At 36.4% G+C, this 21,249-nt stretch overlaps 2 protein-coding genes across 5 annotated transcripts in view; one reads left to right on the plus strand and one right to left on the minus strand.

Moving 5' to 3' along the window:
- ERMARD (ER membrane associated RNA degradation) overlaps positions 1 to 21,249 on the minus strand; it is a 26,592-nt gene continuing 5,343 nt past the window's right edge. The window contains exons 1-18 of one of the 4 annotated variants that reach the window (XM_038131964.1): positions 16,669 to 16,799; positions 15,472 to 15,640; positions 14,218 to 14,357; positions 13,626 to 13,727; positions 12,372 to 12,461; positions 11,843 to 11,940; positions 11,145 to 11,281; positions 9,582 to 9,696; positions 8,940 to 9,042; positions 8,468 to 8,497; positions 7,889 to 7,957; positions 6,959 to 7,129; positions 5,968 to 6,051; positions 5,091 to 5,170; positions 4,480 to 4,608; positions 2,818 to 3,027; positions 1,799 to 1,912; positions 2 to 1,141 (exon numbers count right to left, since the gene is read on the minus strand). In XM_038131964.1, coding sequence (XP_037987892.1) covers positions 982 to 1,141; positions 1,799 to 1,912; positions 2,818 to 3,027; positions 4,480 to 4,608; positions 5,091 to 5,170; positions 5,968 to 6,051; positions 6,959 to 7,129; positions 7,889 to 7,957; positions 8,468 to 8,497; positions 8,940 to 9,042; positions 9,582 to 9,696; positions 11,145 to 11,281; positions 11,843 to 11,940; positions 12,372 to 12,461; positions 13,626 to 13,727; positions 14,218 to 14,357; positions 15,472 to 15,640 — 2,001 coding nt within the window. In that variant the 5' untranslated portion in view covers positions 16,669 to 16,799 and the 3' untranslated portion in view covers positions 2 to 981. Of the gene's footprint in view, positions 1,142 to 1,798; positions 1,913 to 2,817; positions 3,028 to 4,479; positions 4,609 to 5,090; positions 5,171 to 5,967; positions 6,052 to 6,958; positions 7,130 to 7,888; positions 7,958 to 8,467; positions 8,498 to 8,939; positions 9,043 to 9,581; positions 9,697 to 11,144; positions 11,282 to 11,842; positions 11,941 to 12,371; positions 12,462 to 13,625; positions 13,728 to 14,217; positions 14,358 to 15,471; positions 15,641 to 16,494; positions 16,634 to 16,668; positions 16,800 to 21,249 lie in introns of those variants that run through there. The other 3 variants (XM_038131963.1, XM_038131962.1, XM_038131965.1) reach the window with 3 other exon arrangements.
- DYNLT2 (dynein light chain Tctex-type 2) overlaps positions 16,501 to 21,249 on the plus strand; it is a 5,742-nt gene continuing 993 nt past the window's right edge. Inside the window, exons 1-3 of the mRNA XM_038131970.1 lie at positions 16,501 to 16,968; positions 19,469 to 19,618; positions 20,457 to 20,615. Coding sequence (XP_037987898.1) covers positions 16,510 to 16,968; positions 19,469 to 19,618; positions 20,457 to 20,615 — 768 coding nt within the window. The 5' untranslated portion in view covers positions 16,501 to 16,509. The remainder of the gene's footprint in view (positions 16,969 to 19,468; positions 19,619 to 20,456; positions 20,616 to 21,249) is intronic.

Consider the following 21,249-nt stretch of genomic DNA (forward strand, 5'->3'; position numbering starts at 1 on the left):
TACTCTCCATAGGAGAAAGCAAATGGAGAGACACTGGTGGTCTTCTGTGAATCTGTTCTTCAACCTATGCACTCCTTTGAAGTTCTACTCTTTGGTGATAAAAAGGGGGGAGAATTTATTTTGAAAAACTAAAATATTCAAATTAATATTGTGCACAGGAAGAGGATAACTTTCTAAACCACAGTGAATAAGTGTCTGTGAGCATATGCATGTGCGTGTTCACATTCATTCTGTATGAAATTAACTAACTAAATATGCTTTGGAATGAGAAGATTGAATTTAACAAAACAAACACACACCCTGCAGAAGTATCCCACTGCAGAAGTATCCATCCTGTTCCTTTAAATCCTCATCTATAAACAACTCGTTACTTTGTTACCAGCTCTGCCTCAGAGTTCAGAGCAAGATCAGACTGTTTACAACTAATAACAACCACAGGTACCAAGAAGCACTATTTTATGATGAAAGTTCATAATTTCTTAACCTGTCGATCACAGTCTCTGACATAGTATCTGATGTATTCCAAAGTAAAAAATTACTTTTCGGATTAAAAAATTTCCAGAGCTTTTATTCACACTTTTCTTTTTCAGTACACTATGAAACAACAACAACAAAAAAGCAAACCCCAAAAAACAACAAAACAAAACAAAAAATTTAAAAAATCATTGTTCAAAACACAAGATATATTTACAGTAGAACATGTATCATCTTGATTTAGTTCACAGTAAATCTTTTTCAGTGGATTTGACAAACAACCTGTTCTTTGGAACCTTGATCATTCATCTCCAGTATCAGCGGCTACTTTCTGATAAAAAGAGTAAATTTTGCATCCAAAATTTGAAAATTACTTATGAAATTTGTCTTTGAATTAGATTTATCAAATATGATAAATCTAACATTGAATGAATTAGATTTATCTATGATAAATCTCTGTAACTGTTTACATAGAACAGTGTCCAGACAATCATAAGTCCATTCCATTCATGTAGCTAGATGCATTAACATTAGCTTTCTGTCACTGATTTTCCTTATTTTAATCAAAGTCTTCTTTGTAAGTTCCATGGTTTCATCCCATTTGTTTTTGTCAGGGCTTGTGTATGTCACCAAGTTCTCAGTGTACTGCAAGACTGACTTCAAAAACCTATGAGAAATAACATTAGAGAAAAAACTTCTTTAAGGCTTTACAAATAAAAATTTTAAAGAGGAGAAGAGAAGAGAAGAGAAGAGAAGAGAAGAGAAGAGAAGAGAAGAGAAGAGAAGAGAAGAGAAGAGAAGAGAAGAGAAGAGAAGAGAAGAGAAGAGAAGAGAAGAGAAGAATATTGCAACGCCTGACTTAAAGCTGCAAACATCTTCAAGTTTCCAAATCTCCCTCGGGAGGACTGGATGATCAATACATTAAGGTTTACTCTACTTTTGGAGAACCACTCCCTCCCTCTCACACTAAGATGGGAAGATTTCAGAACTGCAATTAACACCACCATAGAAACAATAGTGACCTAAGATGTGACAGAGTTTTCCCCAAATGGCTTCCTTTGCTTTCTTGGTCAAATGTTTTACAATGTATGTGCTATCCCACCAGCTGTTAATTAACATACAAGGAGTAAAGTAAGCAACATATTGAATGCAGATTTTATGTATTAATATTTCTTATCTACACTTCAAGAAAGTTATTTTAGCTCCTGAGTGAACATTGTCCAAGGTAAAATTATTAGTATAATGATGAAAAACCTCTGCAGTACAAATCAAAATGGAATTCTGGGGCAATTCCTATTTTCATAAAGTAAATTTATGTACTCACTTTAGATACTGCTGATAATCAAAAGGATTCTTCTTACAAACTGAATGAATACTGACTAGCTCCAGAGTAATCAATAGTAAGATGAGCCGCAACACTGGAGACAAAAATTTAATGCTAGAAATAAAATAAAAATACTTAAATAAACAAACTAAAGCCAAATTAAGAAGAAATCATTAATATTAAAAAATCATTAATATAAAAAAACTAAGACTTCTGCACCCAATCTAAATTGCTGGATATTGCAGAGTTGGAAAAAAAAAAAAGACTATGAAATGTCCCTCAGCAAAAAGCAGTGCAAATCCCAGAAAAGTAAACAGAGACTATAAACCAAAATGGAGGGGGGAAAAGAAGACAAATATCTAAGATTCCAAAGAAAAACTAGCAAGCTCCCATTAATCCATAGATAATAAACTACAGTTCAACTGAACCACAAATGTGTATCATCAGTTGTCAGTTTAAAGCTGTGTTCCTTAAGTAACATGGTTAGCATTTTTAGGAACACAACCTTGCCAGTAGCACAATACTTATTAAATTCTGAAAACCCCTATGATTAGGAAAAAAAATTATAGAATATTAAAATATCTTCTATCTATAAAGAAACTGATTCAAGTGTAAAGATAAAAAGCAGTAAAATAAAGTAGATAAAATCTTCAAATCATTAAACCTAATGCAGTCAGATAAAACTTGAATGGCATTTATATACCTAAAAAGGAAAAACCAGAAATTAAAAAAAAATACAATCTAACATTCAAGTAATACTTAATTTGAAAGCTTGCAATTTACAGTGACATAATCTAGCAATGCCCCTTAAATTATTCTTCAATCTGAGATTTTCTTGTTATTTCAATATCGCTACTTAATAGAAACCTGGTTGACACTTGACTCTGAAATGGTGAACAAGAACACGTGAAAACTGTTGACTTTAAACTTCCATGCGAACCCACTGAAAGGCAGCAACAGCAGCGTGCAGCCATTCTCTCATAAACCTAACCACAGAATAAAGCAAAACCACAGCCAACCTGTTCCGCATCCGCCGATAGTTGTGCCTCTGGCGAGAGCGCAGAGTCTTGTTAAGCCACTGCGTGTGTCGCAGCCCAGCGCCGGCAATAACCTGTTGGGACACTTGATGGCACTGCGCGCTTATTTTGCGGAGTACCACCACTACTTCCAGGACAGGTCGTGGGGAATACAGCGTGCAAATACGTGTATCACAAAGTTTCACCAGCAGCCTCCAAAACAGAAAGGGATTTTTTAACGTCAGTCTTTTGTTAGCTGGATTTAACGTCGGATACATTTCATATTAAGTGTGGTTTGACTCATAATGTTTTAATTCAGAAAACCTGGAAACAAACTGCCCTTACCTCATGACTGAAAAAAGCAAGGATCTGTGTAGCAGGAGTAGTGATTGTGTTTTCTATCACTTTATTGAATATAAATGCAAAACCAATTATGATGAATATGTTTCCCATTTCAGATCAAAGAAACACAACCACAATAAACAAAACTGCCTGGCTGAAATGATACACTGAACACATCAAATCACATCAGGGCTGTGGCTGAAGCCTCCCACCATAGCTCAACTCACAATGAATTAACCTCCACCATAACAAAACTCACTGAAACAAATGCTATTAATTAGTACTCCCATTAGTGTGTGGTCTTTTCTCTGGGCAGAACAAGAAGCAGACTTAACATTGCATAAAATGCAGGTGGTGAGGCTATTTTTTTAATCAACACCACACCAGATCATGCTTTGTTAAAGCTCACAAATATCTTCCTGCTGTCATATCTGCTACACTAATGTGCCACACATCACTTTAAACACTCTGTTCTTATAGAAGTGTTTCTTAATCTCCCTCATGCTCAGCTTCTCCCTGAGATAGCAAAACATTAATGACTTGAAGTGATAAAGGCAGAAAACTCTAAGAAAAGGTCTAACACATCAATAATTAGGTTTCTTTCCTCCAAATAATAAATTTGCAGATTGGTGGGTAGGAAGCAGAAGACCCACATGTTATATAAGTACAGCAACAGGTAGAATTCTCTTTGCTCTGTGCCACCCATGCCTAATGGGTTTGATTAGGAGTGTTTTGTTCCAACATATTCATTCAGTCATGGGAATCTTAAGGCTGCTCTAAGAGTGGCAATTAAAAGTCAAACTATTTTGATTATTATTCCAAACTGGAACACACCTCCAAGTCTGACACCAAGACATCTTCTCTTTCTGAATCTTGATATTAAAGCATGAAGAATAGAATTACATAGCAGCGTATTGCCATTTTGAACGCCACACACAGCTGTGACACCAAGCACACTAAAAGGATTTTCTGATGCAGTTTTAGCACAAACCAGGCTAAAACCAACCTAATCTAGTAAGTACACAAATATTTAAAGTATTTTGCTCTCATGGACTGGATAAAAAAGTTATTTTTTCAGTCTAATTTCCAAGTAAAATCTCTACTGTAATTCCAAAATGTACAATGTCTCATCTTTATTTTGAAGATGATGTACAGCTGCAATCCTAAAATTTTCAGATTAAATCAGAAGCAACATTAGAAAAGTGCATACAACATTTCAAGCATTTCTCTGCAAACAGGGACAGGATAATTTAGGTTTGAGAATTCTTACATTGGTCTGCAAGTAGAAGCTGACAGCAGGAACCAGAAGGGCATCAAACTCACCTCTCTGTTAGGACACCATTGATAGGATCATCTGAACTATAGCAATTCTGGGGCATGTAATGCTGCAACTGAGATATAATTTCAGATATCATCAAAATTAAAGTATTAGCTTCAGCATTTCCTTCCAACCTTAAAAACAAGAGAGAAAAAAATATTTGACACTATAAAATGGTTTAGTACTCATTATTTTCTTAAATGGCATAGATCAGGATGCAGATTTTTTGGATAGCAGTGTATTCAGCATCTACTCTTATGCTCTCATATAATTTCTTTTCCCTCTACCTTACAAGCATGATTTTCTTTCTCCGACTAAAGCAACCTTTTCTCATTGTTAGCAATATTCAGAACCTCTCTTAATACTCTATTCATAAAAAGCCTACAGTATACTGATTATATGATAGATGCATTAAATTTTCTTTCAGCTCTAAACAAGTACAATATCCTCCAATGATATTATTAATGACTTCCTCATTTTCAAATTATGATAGAATGCTATGTTCTTTTTCTAACTAATGTCTTACATAAAGTTTCCCACTGGTTACCAAGCCCTTTTCAGAAAAAGGAATTATTTGCTTTTTTATATCTGGTGATCTTATACAGCACATACATACCCTTTAATTTTTTGTTCTTGTTCCTCAGGCAGTGTTGCCAATTCAGGCCATAAATGGATGCCCTTCATACATTTCAGCACCTCAAAAACATATCATGAAAAATGTTTAGTCAAGTATAGACTTTGACATGCTTTTCTTAGTGGCCCATTTAGAAAGAAACTGCAACAGGCAGTAAGTTATTTGTTCACTAGCCATAACTGCGTAAGCCAACTTCATTTGTTATGGTTTGGGTTAGGGCAAAAAGTCTAGATGTACACTTCCACATTAAAACATTATCTGAACAAACTAATTCACTATTCTATTTCTTTAAATATAAAAAATTAACCATCATGACTTTTGTAACACGCTGTTTGCATGCTGTTGAAAAGTAAAAGAACTAGGTATGTCTACTGCAATCTCAAATCAATAGAGAAACATCCTCAAGCAGTTCATTAAACTGACTGGCAAAGAACTACTATGACATTGGAAAACAGATTTTGCTACTATGACAGAATATTAATCAGCTGGCCTTCACACAGTAAAAAAACCTTAGTACTAGCCTAATCTTGGAGACAGGATCTAGCACTGTTCCTGACATAAAAAAGCATATGGAGATGAATAAAACTACAGAGAAGCAAACACTCAGGTAAGAATAAAGCTATTTAGTGATCTAGAACACAAATATGGTATTAATTGCATTAACAGGAGTGTGCATAATTATATCTCATTTTAGCAACTGTGATTTCCATTACGTTTTGAAAAATAAGCCAGAAAAAAAAAAAGAAAGTAGAGTTTGAACTTTATATTAGGACAATCAAAACATGAAGAAAAGAATTAGATAATTTTGAGGATTCACAATTTTAAGGACCCCAATGCTGTCACAGATGGAAGTACCTACCTGTTTCTTGAGTCGGGAAATTGGATGAAATCGAGATTGGTAGCAACTTGCACAGTTCATCAGTGGTTTTATGACCATGTGTTCCTGATTTACAAGATCACAGACAATACACAACAGTTTCTCTAAGCTGTCCTAACCATATGCAGACTTAGACTTCATTTTATGCATGCCACCTATAGCACTGATGTCAATAAACACTTCCAAATGTCTAAGGGCTGAAAGAAGTAATCAGCACAATGAGTGGTTAAAGCTTAATTTCACATATTTTAACTATGAAGCCTGACAGCAGCTGACAGAAAAGCAACCAAGTATTCTCTTAATGCAGCAGCACACAATACATCTTGAGAAACTAAAAAAGAGCTGCAACTAATAAATGGAAGATTTATCTCATAGGTTGCTGCATGATATTGAAAGAAGTAATCTCAAATATACACAGGAAACTGGGGAGAGCAAACACAATAACTGCTGATGTTGAGAAACACAGTGCTAAGCAAAAAGTGTTTACAAATTCATAGTGTAAGTATAGATACAAATAACACTTCCATTAGCAAGGCACTATTATTTACAGTGTCTCAGGAAAAGAAAATCTCAACAGCTACACACTACATATCTCAGTGGGTGAGCCACATATGTTCTAGATACCTTTCAGATAATTCTGCAGATAAACAGGCTAGTTCATCAATACAATTCGACAAAATTAAGTGGAATCATTATAATTTATGGATCAACCATTTGAATAAGGACTGGTTTAAACAACAAATTAAGGTGCAGCAGGAAAGGGTAACATTTTGGAAAAGAAAACTTTCTGTACTTATTTCACTACAAAACTAGGCAAAAACATACTTTCACATTTTTTCACTTGGGGGAATATTTCATTAGTATAAATAGCAGTTTTCAGGAAAGATTCAGTCATAAAACTCTATCTAAAATCATATTTGATATCCAAAATAACAAAAAAAAAATCTTCTGAGAAGAAAATACTCGTCCCTACCTTAAGAAAAAACATAGCCTCATCTGAGTATCTGCAGAGAACAGTAATAGCAAATCCAACTATCTGGTTAGCTATTTCTCTGGGAAACGTTTCTAGATTGATCTCTCCATGGCTTAAACGATCTCTTATACGTGGGCCCTCCTGGTGGTTCAAGAAATCCCAAAGGAAGTCCTGTGGAAACACACACCAACAATACAGAATTCTATTCCATGTGTACTTATACAGAATTGAACATATTTAGTGTATAGAATATCTCTGAAAGACAAGTATGTGACCATGTCTATATTATAGGGGTGTCCAGATATTCAGAAAAAAAAACCAGTGCAAACTGTACCTGTAACATACATTCTATACTGTGACAGTTATCGACAGATTCCATCAGCTTTGTGTCCCAGGCCCTTCACAGCCCCACTGCCTCTTGCAACAGGACAGTAACCTCAGATGTCCTGTATACTCTCAAAAGACCTCTAAACTCAGAACCCCTAGTTTTCCAGTTCACAGTCTGTTTGGGTAGTAAGATGTAGAATGTGCTCTGGTAGGTTTGAGCCACATTTTTGTGCTATCTGCCCAGACAGCGTAAGGCATGTCTCACAAGCAATCAGAAATTAATTTTGAAATATCCCTGTATGAGGCACCAGTTCTTCTCCTGCTCTATTCAGCTGAACTTCAGGAGTCTAAAGACAAATATCTCTGAGACACTTATTTTTTCAGAAAGAAAGTGAGTCCCATATCCTAATGCAATATAGCTTGTCAGGTATGACTTCATATCCTCCACAATAAAAAAGGCTAAGAAGCTTCTAAGATTCTAAGCTGCTGGACATAAGCTATATGAAATAACTGAGTATTAGGCATATGATAAAGATTATTACTAAGTGAAACAAACAAAAGACAACGATGACAACACCCTAGAACACTTTCAAAAACACTTTCCATGGCAGGCTCTTCAAGAACTACAGGTAGCTGGTTGACTTCTTCATTATCCAAATGCTTTGCTAGCATCTAGGAAAAAAAAATTGAGTAGAAACATATTGAATTATTGAAGACCACATAATCAAAGAAGAAACACCAACTAAAATAGTTTTTCTAATCTGATGTGATTACTTCTGCCACTTTAGAATCAAGATGCATAATTATTACTGACAAACAACTTGAAATAATCCAATCAACTTCCAAAACTGAGAATTTATGCTGGAAGATTTATTTGTATTTATTTTGAATAACTGAATCTAGGAAAAAATAGCAGAATGTTTGTTTCTGTGGAGTGATGAATTTCAAGACAAAAACATTTAGGAAAAAAATAGTCTGTTCATTATAATTTGTAATAATTTTGATATTTGCTGAAGCATTCCAAATTTATAGTATTTACTGTCCACCATCTTTGATTTGGGAAAAAAGTTAGAAATAATGCCATATTCAGCAAAACAAAGTGCATTCTTAACTCTAGTAATGGGAAACATGCATGGTTTAAATTCTGACACTGATCTATATTTAGAAAAAAAATCACAGTACCTCATCAAAAGTGGTGTAGAGAGCAGAAGACTAGAAAAAACACAAATAATATTATTTGGTTTTCAAACAAAATCAACTAACTAGTCATGTACATAAAATTTTATTCATTTACATGAGATACCAGAGGTGCATGAATAGCAAAGAAGTCCCCTTATGAATGAAAAATGGCACTTTGGGATTTGTGCTGAGTTTTTTAAAGCAAATATATCATGTCGTGCTTTTCACCCTAAACCACTGCTTCTGAACTTTATTCTTCCACTACTTTTGCAGTCCTTTTAAGAGGCAGACATTTAAAAAATATTAAAGGCATTCATGAATCTCAACTGGAGATTTGTAAATAATGTTCCAAAATTGATTGAAATTTTATGGGTAAATCTGTAAATGGTTATAGACACTGGACTTCTAGAAAAACTCTTTTGCAAATATTGTAAACACTAAATCATATCATAATTGACTTTAGACAAAAGTTCACCTCTGCTGTTAGCAATCGATTTGGACATTTATTAGTTGTAGTGAAGAGCAATCTAAGTCCAGCTTCCAGCTGAGGAAGTAAGAGAATCACACTGTCAGCATACCTGAAAAAGTAACAGAGATATCCAAAGGGTGTTTTTGTTCCTTATAAATATAAACCATTTCAGAGCTACAGTCTCGGGCCAAACAACCCTGACAAAATTCCTTTGTAATGCACTTTGTAAATGAACAATAAATTACTACCTGTGCCAAACAGAAACTGACCACTGAATTCAAGCTCAGAGATGAGAATAACTCACAAAAAGATGGAGCATAGGAGAGGAAAGTAAAACAATACACTTTTAAAAAAAATTTAATATACGTGTGATTTAACATATGAAGATTTATTTCCACTTGCTTTGTAAACCTCTCCTTTTTTGCTACATCTCCACCAGTTCTTTTTGGGCTTAAAAATATAGCTTATAATCTTAGTTGGCACAAAACAAAGCCATAATTCAACAAACTTTCCAAGAGATCACCAAAACAAAGCATAACTATATGCTGTGAAGTAATTTAGTATGAACCCTTGGAATCTGCAAATGCAGTTGTAATAATACAGAATATGTTCTTTTTAGTTTCTATTAAAAAAATTACAAAATCTTACTTGTTTTCCTTGAAAGCTGTTAAAGCAGTGATCCAAAATGGTAACATCATTTTTAATACAAAACTGGACAGTTTTATAAGTTCTTCAGCTATGGAAAGTATTTCACAATTAAGATCTGTAAGTTAAAAAAACAACATTGAAAAATTACATATAATCTACACTTTACTAGTGAATTTTAAATATTTCACTGAAAATACGATATTATTTCAACATTTGTAAAGGGAAATTTAAAAGTATCCAATTTATTTTAACTATGCAAGTACAACAGTAGCCATATTTAAGATCAGAATTTAAATATGTAAGATTGCATTTGTGGTGATAATATAAAATTATAGAGTAAAACCAGTTTCAAAAGTTATGTTTGCTTTTTATTGAAAGACTACATAGCAACTACTGTTGAGTTGTTCTCTACCTACTTCAGATACTTTCAAAAAGTATAATATTAATGAATCATTTCTATTCAGCCAGAATCAATACAGTAGTATGAACACTTGAACATAAGCACATTGTTCCTATTTTATCAATTTTCTGTGTTGAAAATGCAGCATTATAAACTAACACTTCATACTTCAATGCTACCATGTAGTGAAACCCACACTTACAAATTCATATTAAAAATGTCTTATCAAAGAGAAAGGTAAAAATTATAAGTGTAACTTGATTGCAGTACGTGTTTTTTCAAAGCAAATCAACAGCCATAGGATTTACACTATGTGGAATGTCATCAGCTTGATTTGGTTCCCAAAAGCCCTGTCTCAATTTCTTGGACAGATGTTCCACTGATTATATAGCACAAACTGAAAATGATCACCACTGACTCCAAGATCCCCTATATGCTGTTATTGCCCTAAAATAGTAGGAATAAACCAAATAAGGTCTGTGGACAGGGAGAAGATTTTAATCTGACACTTCAAATCATTCCCTGAGAAATGCATCAGTGTAGTGAAGATGTGACACCATCTTTTACTCTGTTTCAACACTACATTCCCTGTAAGACTCGGGGCACTCGAGGAATAAACCAAATAAGGAAATAGTAGGAATAAACCAAATAAGGTCTGTAGACAGGGAGAAGATTTTAATCTGACACTTCAAATCATTCCCTGAAAATGCATTAGTGTAGTGAAGATGTGACACCATCTTTTACTCTGTTTCAACACTACATTCCATGTAAGACTCGGGGCACTCCTTGCAGCTGGAACCCGTTGATTCCAAAAAAAGTTAGATTTCATAAAGGCAAACTAGATGACATGAAATTAATCCTCCTAATAAAAAAAAAACAATACAGTTGAAGTCTTTTAGAAGCAGCCATATTTCATGTTTCAATGTGTTGCAATTATTTTAGGATGCAGTAGTTTTTTACTCAATAGTCACTGAACTGTCTACATGTTAAGAAGTTGCCCTACAAGCATGATTGATTCACCTAATGACAGTGTATACAGGTATCTTAGTTAAGATTTAATCTTGGAACTCTGGGAAATGCATTATTTTCAACAGTACTTTTGGACAAGGAAACAATAGCAAATACAGGATAATAAAAAAATTTGCTAGTGGTTAAATACTTGCCTGGAAATGCATCAAGCTCCTCTAAGTTAATGAAGGTCACATATGGTCGATGTATTAAAACACCTTTAGTTTGTAGAAGATAAGTCTGTAACAACTGACCCAATCCAGCAGTTAAAAAGAGCAGCATAGCACAGTATCTAGGGAGAATACCACAATACATTAGATAATAGAAATAGAAAAGCTTGTAATAGAAATAGAAAAGCTTATACAAAGAATTTTTTCTTTGGCAAAGAACCAACATTTGTGAGTTAGAAACAAAGGAGTTTTTTCGCCTTTTTAAAAACACCCAGAATGTACTCTCCCCATCTAAGTAGGAGCACTTAATAATAATTGCATTCATAAGCATGGAAAAAAGAATAGAATTACATAAAAAAGCATCACTGTATTCTAGATTGGCTGCTATTGCTTCTCCTTCTAACTCATTCCTCTGTCTTTTTTTCCAAGTTACTCCTCACTGCTCTGACTTAAAAAAAAATTAAACTTTGTTTTCCCTAACAGTACAAAACTCACTGGACCTAATAGTGGCCATCTTTGTAATGGCTGAAGTATTCTATTGAAATCCATTTGCAAAAAAAGCAGAAGCTGCAAGGCCAGTTTATTTTCTTTCCCATAAGAGATGTAAGTGGTTAGTAACCACTTTCCAAGAACTCACAAGTCTGACTGGTAAGAAAAGAAGTGTTATTTTCCTGGTAACTTACTTGGCAGGAATTTCTTGTGGTGATGCAAATCCATGCCACAAAACATTTCGAAGGTTCAGACCATGTGGAGATCCAATGAATACCCTCAGTACATCCATCTAATTAATAAATAAAGCAATTACTGCATAAAGAAATATATTAATTTTTGCCTTTCTTACCCTTCTTATTTTTATTACCTTTCTCTGGCAGAAAAGTTCAGAAGATACTAAGAAATGTCTACAGTGTACTGTCAAGATGACTGGCCACCACCTGTCACAGTAACAGAAACTCTTTACTTGCAATTCCCAGTAGATTCTCTCAAGGAGAATCTCAACTTATTTGTACAGGACATATAATATAATATGGGAAGAATCAAACTAGTTATTAGACATCCCAAACAGTTATGACAGGCAAACAAATGAGATCAAGTTTAGCTCTTACTTCTTGTACTATAAATCCAGTGTAATTTAATGCAAATTAACACAAGGTACATTTGGTAGGAAGAAAACCAGCTGAGTAGTTATTCCTTATTTCAAAACAATGTACTTACTACAGCTTGTCCAAAGACATCTGCAAGCTGCTCAGATGCAAGCAAGTCTCTTAGAAGGAAAGGACAATCATTACCCTTAAGTAAATACACCTATAAAAAAAAAAAAAAAGAGCAGAAGAACAGATAATAAATAATTTATTATACTTTGTATTTCAAACATATGCCTTGACTATTTTACCCAATAACCATTTTCATTATTGTAAAAACACTAACCAAACAAAACCCACCAAATCTTAAAAAAGGCTTTAAATTCAGTAATTTCATGACAAATTTAAATTAAGACAACATATCAGGATAGAGTGGATATTGTATTTAATGTGACCATAGTGAGGCTTTTCACAAGGTCTGTACATATACTGCTTTTCTCTTCTAAAAAATCCCACCAAAAACCAAAAAGGCACAACAAGAACACCTAATTAAGGGAATAAGCTCTACAAAGGACAGTGTATTTTGTTTTTACACTAGAAATTTATAGGGTCTGTCATTGTGAAAGAGAGGAGACTTGTGGTTCATCTTCTGATTCAGACTGTTCTTTAAACAAGATTTTATCCTTGTTGGACAATAATAGCATCTCAATTTTCAGCTGCTATCACAGCTTCCATTCTTTGTACTCTCCCTGACATTTTTTCCAATCTTTGGTGATTTGTTTCACTGAAAAATTTACCATGCCCCACAATTGGGTAAATTGGTTTGTGAGTTAGCCCCCTGCTCTGTCTCTGTCATTTCCTTCTCCAGAGCTCGTCATAGATATTGAACAACTAGCCATTTTAACTTGGCTAGGAAAAGCAGCCCAGCACCAAAAAACTGTTTAGTAGCTGTTTCTCCCTTCTCCCTAGGAAAAAAGTTACCCAGTAGCCTGTTTTTCCAACTGCATGCCACCCCTCACAGAAGTTAAAACAACATCAGATTTTCTGTGGAAGCTATGCTAATCTACTTCAGTAAAATAAATCAAACTAATAAAGACTTACTGTGTTCAGTGATCAATCAAACACTTCTCTTTCCTAATTAAATTAGTTAGTAGCAGCACTTGCACAAGCAACTCTACAGGCACTGGTGAAGGAACCCCACATATGTTTCCATCAGCACAACTGGATCCAGGAAACAACCTCTGTCCAACTCAAAATGCATGTAGGATATTAGTGTACTACTACAGAACAGGGTAATATCCCTTTTTTCAATGCAGAATTAAATCCAAGAGCTCATTCCCATCCTATAAAGCCAAATCTGCAACAGACTCCTCATGATGGCACTTACGTCACCCAAGGCTCGCTCCAAGCATGATGTTAGTTTCATTAGGGCAAGAGCAACTTCTGTAGCTTGTGTATGTTGTAAAACATCAAACACTTCCAGAAATACCTGCACGATGGGGGAGAGCAAGAATGTTGTGTTCAATATTCAAGAGGAAACATCATGTAGCCAATAGCACAGAGAAACCTAAATATTCCTCCATGATAGTTGCTATGCAAATGTAGAAAGAAAACCATGCCAAAGAAAGTGTAGTTACCTGGAGAGAAATTTCACTAGAGTACCTCTTGATATTTAGTGCCTTACATAGTTAAAATTATCCATAATAACTTTAAAAGGTAAAACTTGGCATTAGGCACAGATTATTAGAAAAACAGAATCCTACAAACTAATGTTTGAACAAGCCCAAAGCTCCTCATGCTGTCTAACAAAAAATCTAACTACAAAGTCAGAAAAATTACAAGCAACCATCTACCAGAGAAGGACAATTAGTTACAAATTCTAAGCATTTTGGTTCATACATGTCTCTTCTGTGTTCTCACATTAAACTTCCACAAAGAGTTCAGGTACCAAAATACAAACTTAGCAGAAATTTCCATACCTCTGTGCAGTTTGTCCAGTGGAACCACGATGCATACTGAATTACAAACTGCTCCTTGGTCAGATATTTGAAGTACAAATTAACAGATTCACAGACAGGTCCTAACGATCTTATGCTTTTGATATAATCCACGCTTTGATCTTAAATTGAAAAACAGAAGGTGATTAGGGTACCAACCTTCCTGAAGGTCTAATATTTTAAAACTCACCAGGGATAAAACCTGCTACAGTTTGTGTACATATTTAGCACAGACAATCTTATCCTGGCTATTTTAGTGCAACCAATACAATTTACTGTCCAAAACACCAAACAGAAAAGGTATTGAAAAGTAAAACTGCAATGCAAAACCAGGTAAGATCAAGCACTTTCTCTGAATAGAATAAAAAAAAAACCACAAAAATTCTACCCCAAAAAAACTTAACATAAGAAAATATGGAAGTAAATAGGATCATTATGTTCATCTTTTGTTGAAATGTGAAGAACCTACTACAAGTTCTATAGAAATTCCATACATCAAGCTGGAAGCTAGTGCAGGCTCAGCAAGAGTCAAATTGCTCCACTTACGGCCTTTAAAGAAGGCAGATGGATGTGGTACCTTACAGAGTGGTATCACTGCCTCTTTTTCGTGGGACACTTTTTATAGGAAAATAAAAATTCTGGTTTACTGAAAGATATTTCTACCACCTCTGTAAATTAAAAACAGAGCTTGCATGATGCAATTTGGCAAATTAAAATTCAATTAATTCATCAGGACATAATTACTTTGTTTTGGTTAAAAAACAACTACAAACTATTCCACATAAAAGGGAAACAAGACCATATTTCTGTACAACCGAAGGTTGGGAAACACAAACAGAAGCAACAGTAGCAATATTGATGGCCCCAGGCCTTTAAATTTAGCGCAAAATGAATATAAAGAACACAGAACAAGACAATTATGGGGTTGGAGAGAAGCAGAACTGAACCCCTTATGTTACAAGCTCATTAAGTTGGGAACCAAGATGAAGGCAAAGTAGGAGCTACTTAGGTAGCACAGATTACATAAACCTTAGGAGCCAGAAAAACCCAAATACCAAATGCAAGATGAAAAATGTAAAGCTCTCTGTAGATATGAACTCTACACGCTCTAATCTGCACCAGAGCTAATGCTGTACTGTAACAAACTGTCACAACTCAGCTAGGATTGCCATGAGCTGTACTGAAATTCTGCCACAGCTTTAACATGCATCACTACTACAGCAGGTAAACACCAACCTGATTCAAGGTAACACACATGCTCTGTAACAGCTTGCCAACAAACTTCCCCATTTCCAGATAAAATATTATTAATATCATAGGTGTCTTTCTTCTCAAATCCAAGTTTGCAAATCGCATAATGCACAGGTTGAGAAAGGCAAGTAGTAATTGAGTCTGGCAATGCCATCTAGAACAAAAACACACACACAGAAAGAATCCTTGTAACAAGAAAGCACACGAGAACAAAAAACATTATTAAAACATACCCATCAGCACAGCTACACAGACAGTAATACGGTGTCTGTAAACAAGCTGTTTGGGTTTGCAATGCAAGTTTCATTCACATACATGATGAAAGGAACTCTCTACCAGAAACACCTTCATAAAACTGAGAGAAAGCATTGCTCTGTCTTCACAAGGTCAGGAGGGTGAATTTCAGAATGGTTATATCTACTGAAACCATGAAAAGATAGACTGAAGCAAAATATCCCAGTTTATACATAAATGTTCTGCCTAATCTCTGAGTTAGCAGAGAAACTTATGCTACTTCAAGTAAACCAAGAACATCATTCCTTACAACCAGCAAGATCCTTGGAGGGAGGCAGGGGAAGAACACATGAATTCTGTAGCAATCTTAGTGCAATTTAAGCACTCATGCTATTTTCATATTAGTCTAAACACAAAAATGGACTGATTCAGAAGCACACATTTAAATTTTAAAAATTGCACAGATAAAACTGTCCACGTTAACAAGCATGAAAATGCTTCCGATTTAGTTAAAAGAGTCACATTTCTTCATTCATTAGATAGACAAGAAATTGTTTGATAATGAAGTACCGCAACTCATAATAATGAAAAAATATGCCATTAAAGTGAAATTAAAAACATTTTTCCTCTCTAATTAGATGGCAGAATTGGGCCTCACATAAGTAATTTCTGAATTCATGGCTTCGAGAAGAAATATTTATATAGCTGTCAGCACTAAGCAAGGGTAACAGTTCCCATCGGAAACCGCTATTAGCTGCCATCTGGAGCACCTACCTGCTATTTAAAGAAATGTCAAAATCTACCATGTTCCTAAGACCATATCTTAGGCTATATAATTCAGTCCATCTTAATTTGTGTCTCTTCCCCTTCCCATTCGCTGTTTCACTATCAGAGACAGAAGGCCAGAGCAAAATGAGATCCAGAGCCGCCACCTTTTACTACTATCACCTATGTAAAAGGGGCCAGGCACGGGGCGGTGACCTTTGCCGGGAGAGCCGGCTGGCGCTGGCAGAAGCTGGGCCGGGCAGTGCTGTCCCCTCCCCTCCCCGCCCGCAGGCCGCAGCGCGGTCCTTTCCCGGGGCGCGGCGCTGCCCCCCGCTCCCGCCATGGCCGCCGCCGTCTCCGTTACCGCTGCCCGCGCGCGCCGCGTCACGGCCGGCTCGCGGGCAGGGCCCGGGCCGCCGCACGCCGCCCAGCGGGACCGCCGCAGCCATGGAGGGAGGGAAAAAGCGCCAGGATAAAGACACGGTGAGCGGCCGCCAGGACGAGGGGCGGCTCCGGGGGGGTTGAGCTGGCCGGGGCTTGGGCACCATCGGGAGCGGGGGCAGCGGCCCCGGCGCCGGGAGGTGTGATGCCCGACTGAGGCGGGGGTGCCGGTGCGGGTCTGCGGCGCTTCAGTTGGGAGGGAAGGATGGGGCGTGAGAAGGTGGGTTAAAAGGTGCGTGTGATCTTGTGAAAATTGGTATCAGGGATGCTGTTCCCTCCTGGTTCGCGCCCGGTCTGGGATAGCTCGTGCTCTTTCTGCTTGGTCAGGTGTGATGCTGCGCCCTGCGGCTGGCGTGCTGGCTCGGGCGCGGGGAGGCCGAGCTGCTGTGATGGTAAAGAGAAGGGGCGTCCAGCCTTTGGTGGGGCACTCGCTCCAACGCGTGCTGCTGCTCTAAACTAGAAGCCGTACCCTCTTCTGAAGGAATAAACAATAACTCTTTTCTGTCCGTTTTAACAATTAAAACCTATTGGTTGTTAAAATGGACTTACTAACAAACAGAATTTCATTTAAATAGCAAAAAAAAAAAAAAAAGAAAGATATTTACATATTCATGTAAATTTTTTTTTCTCTTAGCATACTTCCTTCCATATGTCCAAAGTTAAGCCAGTGTACTCGAGTTGAGTAGCCTAAGAACAGGTGTTTTTTTGGTCGAATGCTCAAATGCAGTCAGTTCTTGAACTTTGGAGAGTTTTATTCACAGAGGGTGCAAATACTTCACAGAAATGTAATTGCAACATTGTGCTAAAACTTGGGGGTTTACTGTGTGTTTTATACAGTGACATACAGAAGAAGGTTTATTTACTCAAGGTTTTCGGTTGCCTCACTAGTAAATGCAATGACTTTTTACAAGTGATTATGGAAACTCCCGTCACTAATAATAGCGTATCACCATTATTAGAAGTTGTGTGCTATAGACATGAATTTTCTTCCGTCATTAATGACAGAGGTTGAAGGTAGTGTGGCTCAAGCTGAACCATGTTAGCAAAGAATCACTGTTTGGACTTCACCCTTTTCCACAAGTTCATTGTTACTCACATGGATGGAGATGCTTATTTGAAGACCTCAGCTGAAGACTTGAGGTGGTTTTTCTTCTGTTAGGTGAGGTGTGATGAGCATGTCAGGGCTTTAGTCTTTTGAGATCTGAGTTTGCAGTTAGTAGATAATGAGTGTCCACAGACTAAGTGCAAGTATGTTTGGTCTTTTTGTTTTTAGAGTAAATGCTATTCAGAATTCAACAAACACCAGCAGGCAATTTGCACTAAGGCTGCCAACATCACTGCTTTTAAGGAACTAGAAGACACTTTTAGGTAATGTCCACAGTTGCTGACAGAACAAATGGGCAAGTGATTTCATAGAGAAGAAACTTCATTTCTTCCCTGATTCTTAAAACTCCTCAGATGGAAAGAGTTGTGAGCCCCTGAGTAGCACATCTTCTAAAATAAATCTCATTAGACTTTTATATTATCCATAAGTGACTTTTTTTTTTTTTCTGTACTTCTTAGAATAAGCCTTGCATTGTGATGTTATTTCACCTTTGAGTTCTTTTCTGCTCTCCTGGAAAGGAACTGATGATTTTCTCTCAATGTTAGGTTCTGGCAGTAGTCAGGAAGTGGAGCCATGACTGAAGAGTCAGTGAAACTTGGAAGTGGTTTGTTAGGAAGTAGCTGATATGGAAGACCATTGAATGTGGCATTTGTTAGGATCTCATTGTTCCTTGTGCTTTTCTGTGTCTGTCTTTGTTACTATTTTACCGTTCTATTTTAAGCCACCGTGATGGACAGCTGGTGACATTTTTTTTGCGACATCAGACTTCTTGCATTCGTAGAGGGACAAGTTTTGTTATGTGTGTTGAAGATATAGAGTACACAGCTGGATGGGGAGAAAACGTGATCTTCAGAGATCTGGTTTTCAGTTCCAAGCAAAATTACAAAGCTTTGCACACTGGAGCTTACTTTTTCCTTTATTTTTTTTAATGATCAAGTTAAATCATCATTACATAAACTACTATTTTAGTAACAAGGAATAGGGACAAGCAAAATGAAGTAGTAAATGAACCAAGTCTGTATTTTGGGTATTGTGTAGGCTATTTGAATGAGAAGCGTCAACTTGTGGCTAATAGTCTTGGATGGGTACGTTAATACCTGTGTATTTTTCCTTGGAAAAGGGAGTGGACTCAGGGTGGTAATATGGTGTATCTGATTGATGACTTTAAATGAAAAGTTCAGTAGGATTTTGCTGGTAAAGAATTTAAAATTGAGTGGAAGTCAACCACTTCGCCTATTTCAGGAAAAACAGTAGTGTTAAAACAGCCAGAAGACGATAACCAGCTTTTAGCTTTCTGTGGTTTTTGTTAACATGTTCCTAGACTAATTGTTGGGGATTTTTTTTCTCTTAGCTGTACACCATAAAGTATTATTTAGAGTCTTTAAATTGTAAAATATTGACATGTGATGTGGATTTTTTTCTTATTATTTTGGACAGTCAAAAGGAAAAAAACTACCTCAGGATGCTTCAGGCATGGCTCCAACAGAAGGAAAGGCAAAGTCAAAAAGCCGTAACACATACAGACTGGAGCCACGGACTAAAGTTCAGGATGCCTTATTAAGAGACAAAGCTCAAGCGATACTAACGGTATACTATTATTTCAATTACTTGTCTCATTGCAAAAGCAGCTTGTCTTGCAGAAGTATTTACGGAACAGGGAATCTTGCATAAACTTAAACACACATAAATCTCTGCAGTCTTTTAAGCTTTGGGACATGAATGTAATGTGAATGTACTCTGTTTTGCAAAGTGCAGAAGGGCCTCTGCAAGGTCACTGCTGAGCATGTGCCATTTAGGTGGAGCTGAAGCTTCATAAACTCTTGCATTTTTTTAAATCAAATTGAGCTACAGCACAGTTCAAAGTACCAAAGTACCATAATCCACAAAATGTTCCATTAGCAAAAGATGATGACATCAAATTTGTGGATTTCTTTTAATTCTGCTAATATCACAGGACCTCCATAAAATTACTTGGTATCCTTGACAGTCAGATTGGTACATAGACAAATTAAGCAAATATGAAAGAAAACAATTTGTTGAGATAATCCAAAGCTGTTAGTGGTATTTTGAACAGTTATTACCAGATCTTTTTAATTCTCCCATCTGGAAGACATATCTTGGGTATTTGGAACAGGTATTGTAGCACTGTTTTCCAGTGAACTGAGCCCAAATAATGGAGAAGAGTACACATACTCCTGATTGTTAAATGGAGATTGGCTGGGCATATGTGTCACCTTTAGAAAAACAGATAAAACATTTCAGAGTAAAAGCAGTGCATTCTTTGCGGTTGGAGACCATCATCTGTGCTGACTATTCAATTCATTAGTTCTTTTCATGTTCTTGTAATGAAAATGACTGTAAAGGGTGTTTGTTGCAAAAGACTACTAGGATGAAAACTAAGATTTTTCAAAATTGTTTTTGATAGAATAAACTACAAGAAGCCACATATGATGGAGCTTCTAGTCCCTTCTTGTGTGCTTCCATCTCAGAAGAAATATTAAATGCTGTGAAGGAATTGGACTATGACCGTTATAAGTATGTGGTATCAGTGCTAATTGTGGAAAAAGCAAATCAGGCAATGATTGTAAGCAAACATATTATTTGTTACACGTTTTGAAAATTAAAAACAGCTTTTAGAATTGTGTGTTACCTCGTAGATGTTCTTTCACTTTCAGCAGCTAACTTGTTTGAGGTTGTCCTGAAGCTTTTACGTTCTTTATGGGTAGTAGTATCCCAGGTGACAATTCAGGGTGCTGCTGTGATTCTGCCTAACTCTCTGAAGGTTGTTGTCTTCATGTGTTGAGTAAGTGGTAAACAGCCCCAACTGTACTTTCCTGTCACCCACTTGTTTCTGGTGCCTGCTGTGCCAGTACAATTCCATCAGTTCAGTGAATTTTGTTTTTCTTTGTCCGATGTACTTGTATCTCCATTGGGTTTTCACATTCCTCACAAAATGCTGTGCAGTTGTAGTGTGGGGTGTCATGGAACAGAAGGGTGGCAAGGAACTGCAGGGTGGATGCACCTGCCACCAGACATGCTCCTGGGACTTCAAATTAACACCAGTCATCTGAACTTGGAAGACCTAAAATAAAAGGATTCTAGATTTTGCTGTGTTGGTATATAAATTTAGTATTCCAGCTAGCTTGGAGCTCCCGCTGGCATTCATAATGCTTTTATCTGTCTAGTAGAGTGCCAGAGAACACTTCTGCTTTGGAGTG

The sequence above is a fragment of the Motacilla alba genome, chromosome 3 (assembly GCF_015832195.1).
Source record: "Motacilla alba alba isolate MOTALB_02 chromosome 3, Motacilla_alba_V1.0_pri, whole genome shotgun sequence".
NCBI classification, from domain to species: domain Eukaryota; kingdom Metazoa; phylum Chordata; class Aves; order Passeriformes; family Motacillidae; genus Motacilla; species Motacilla alba.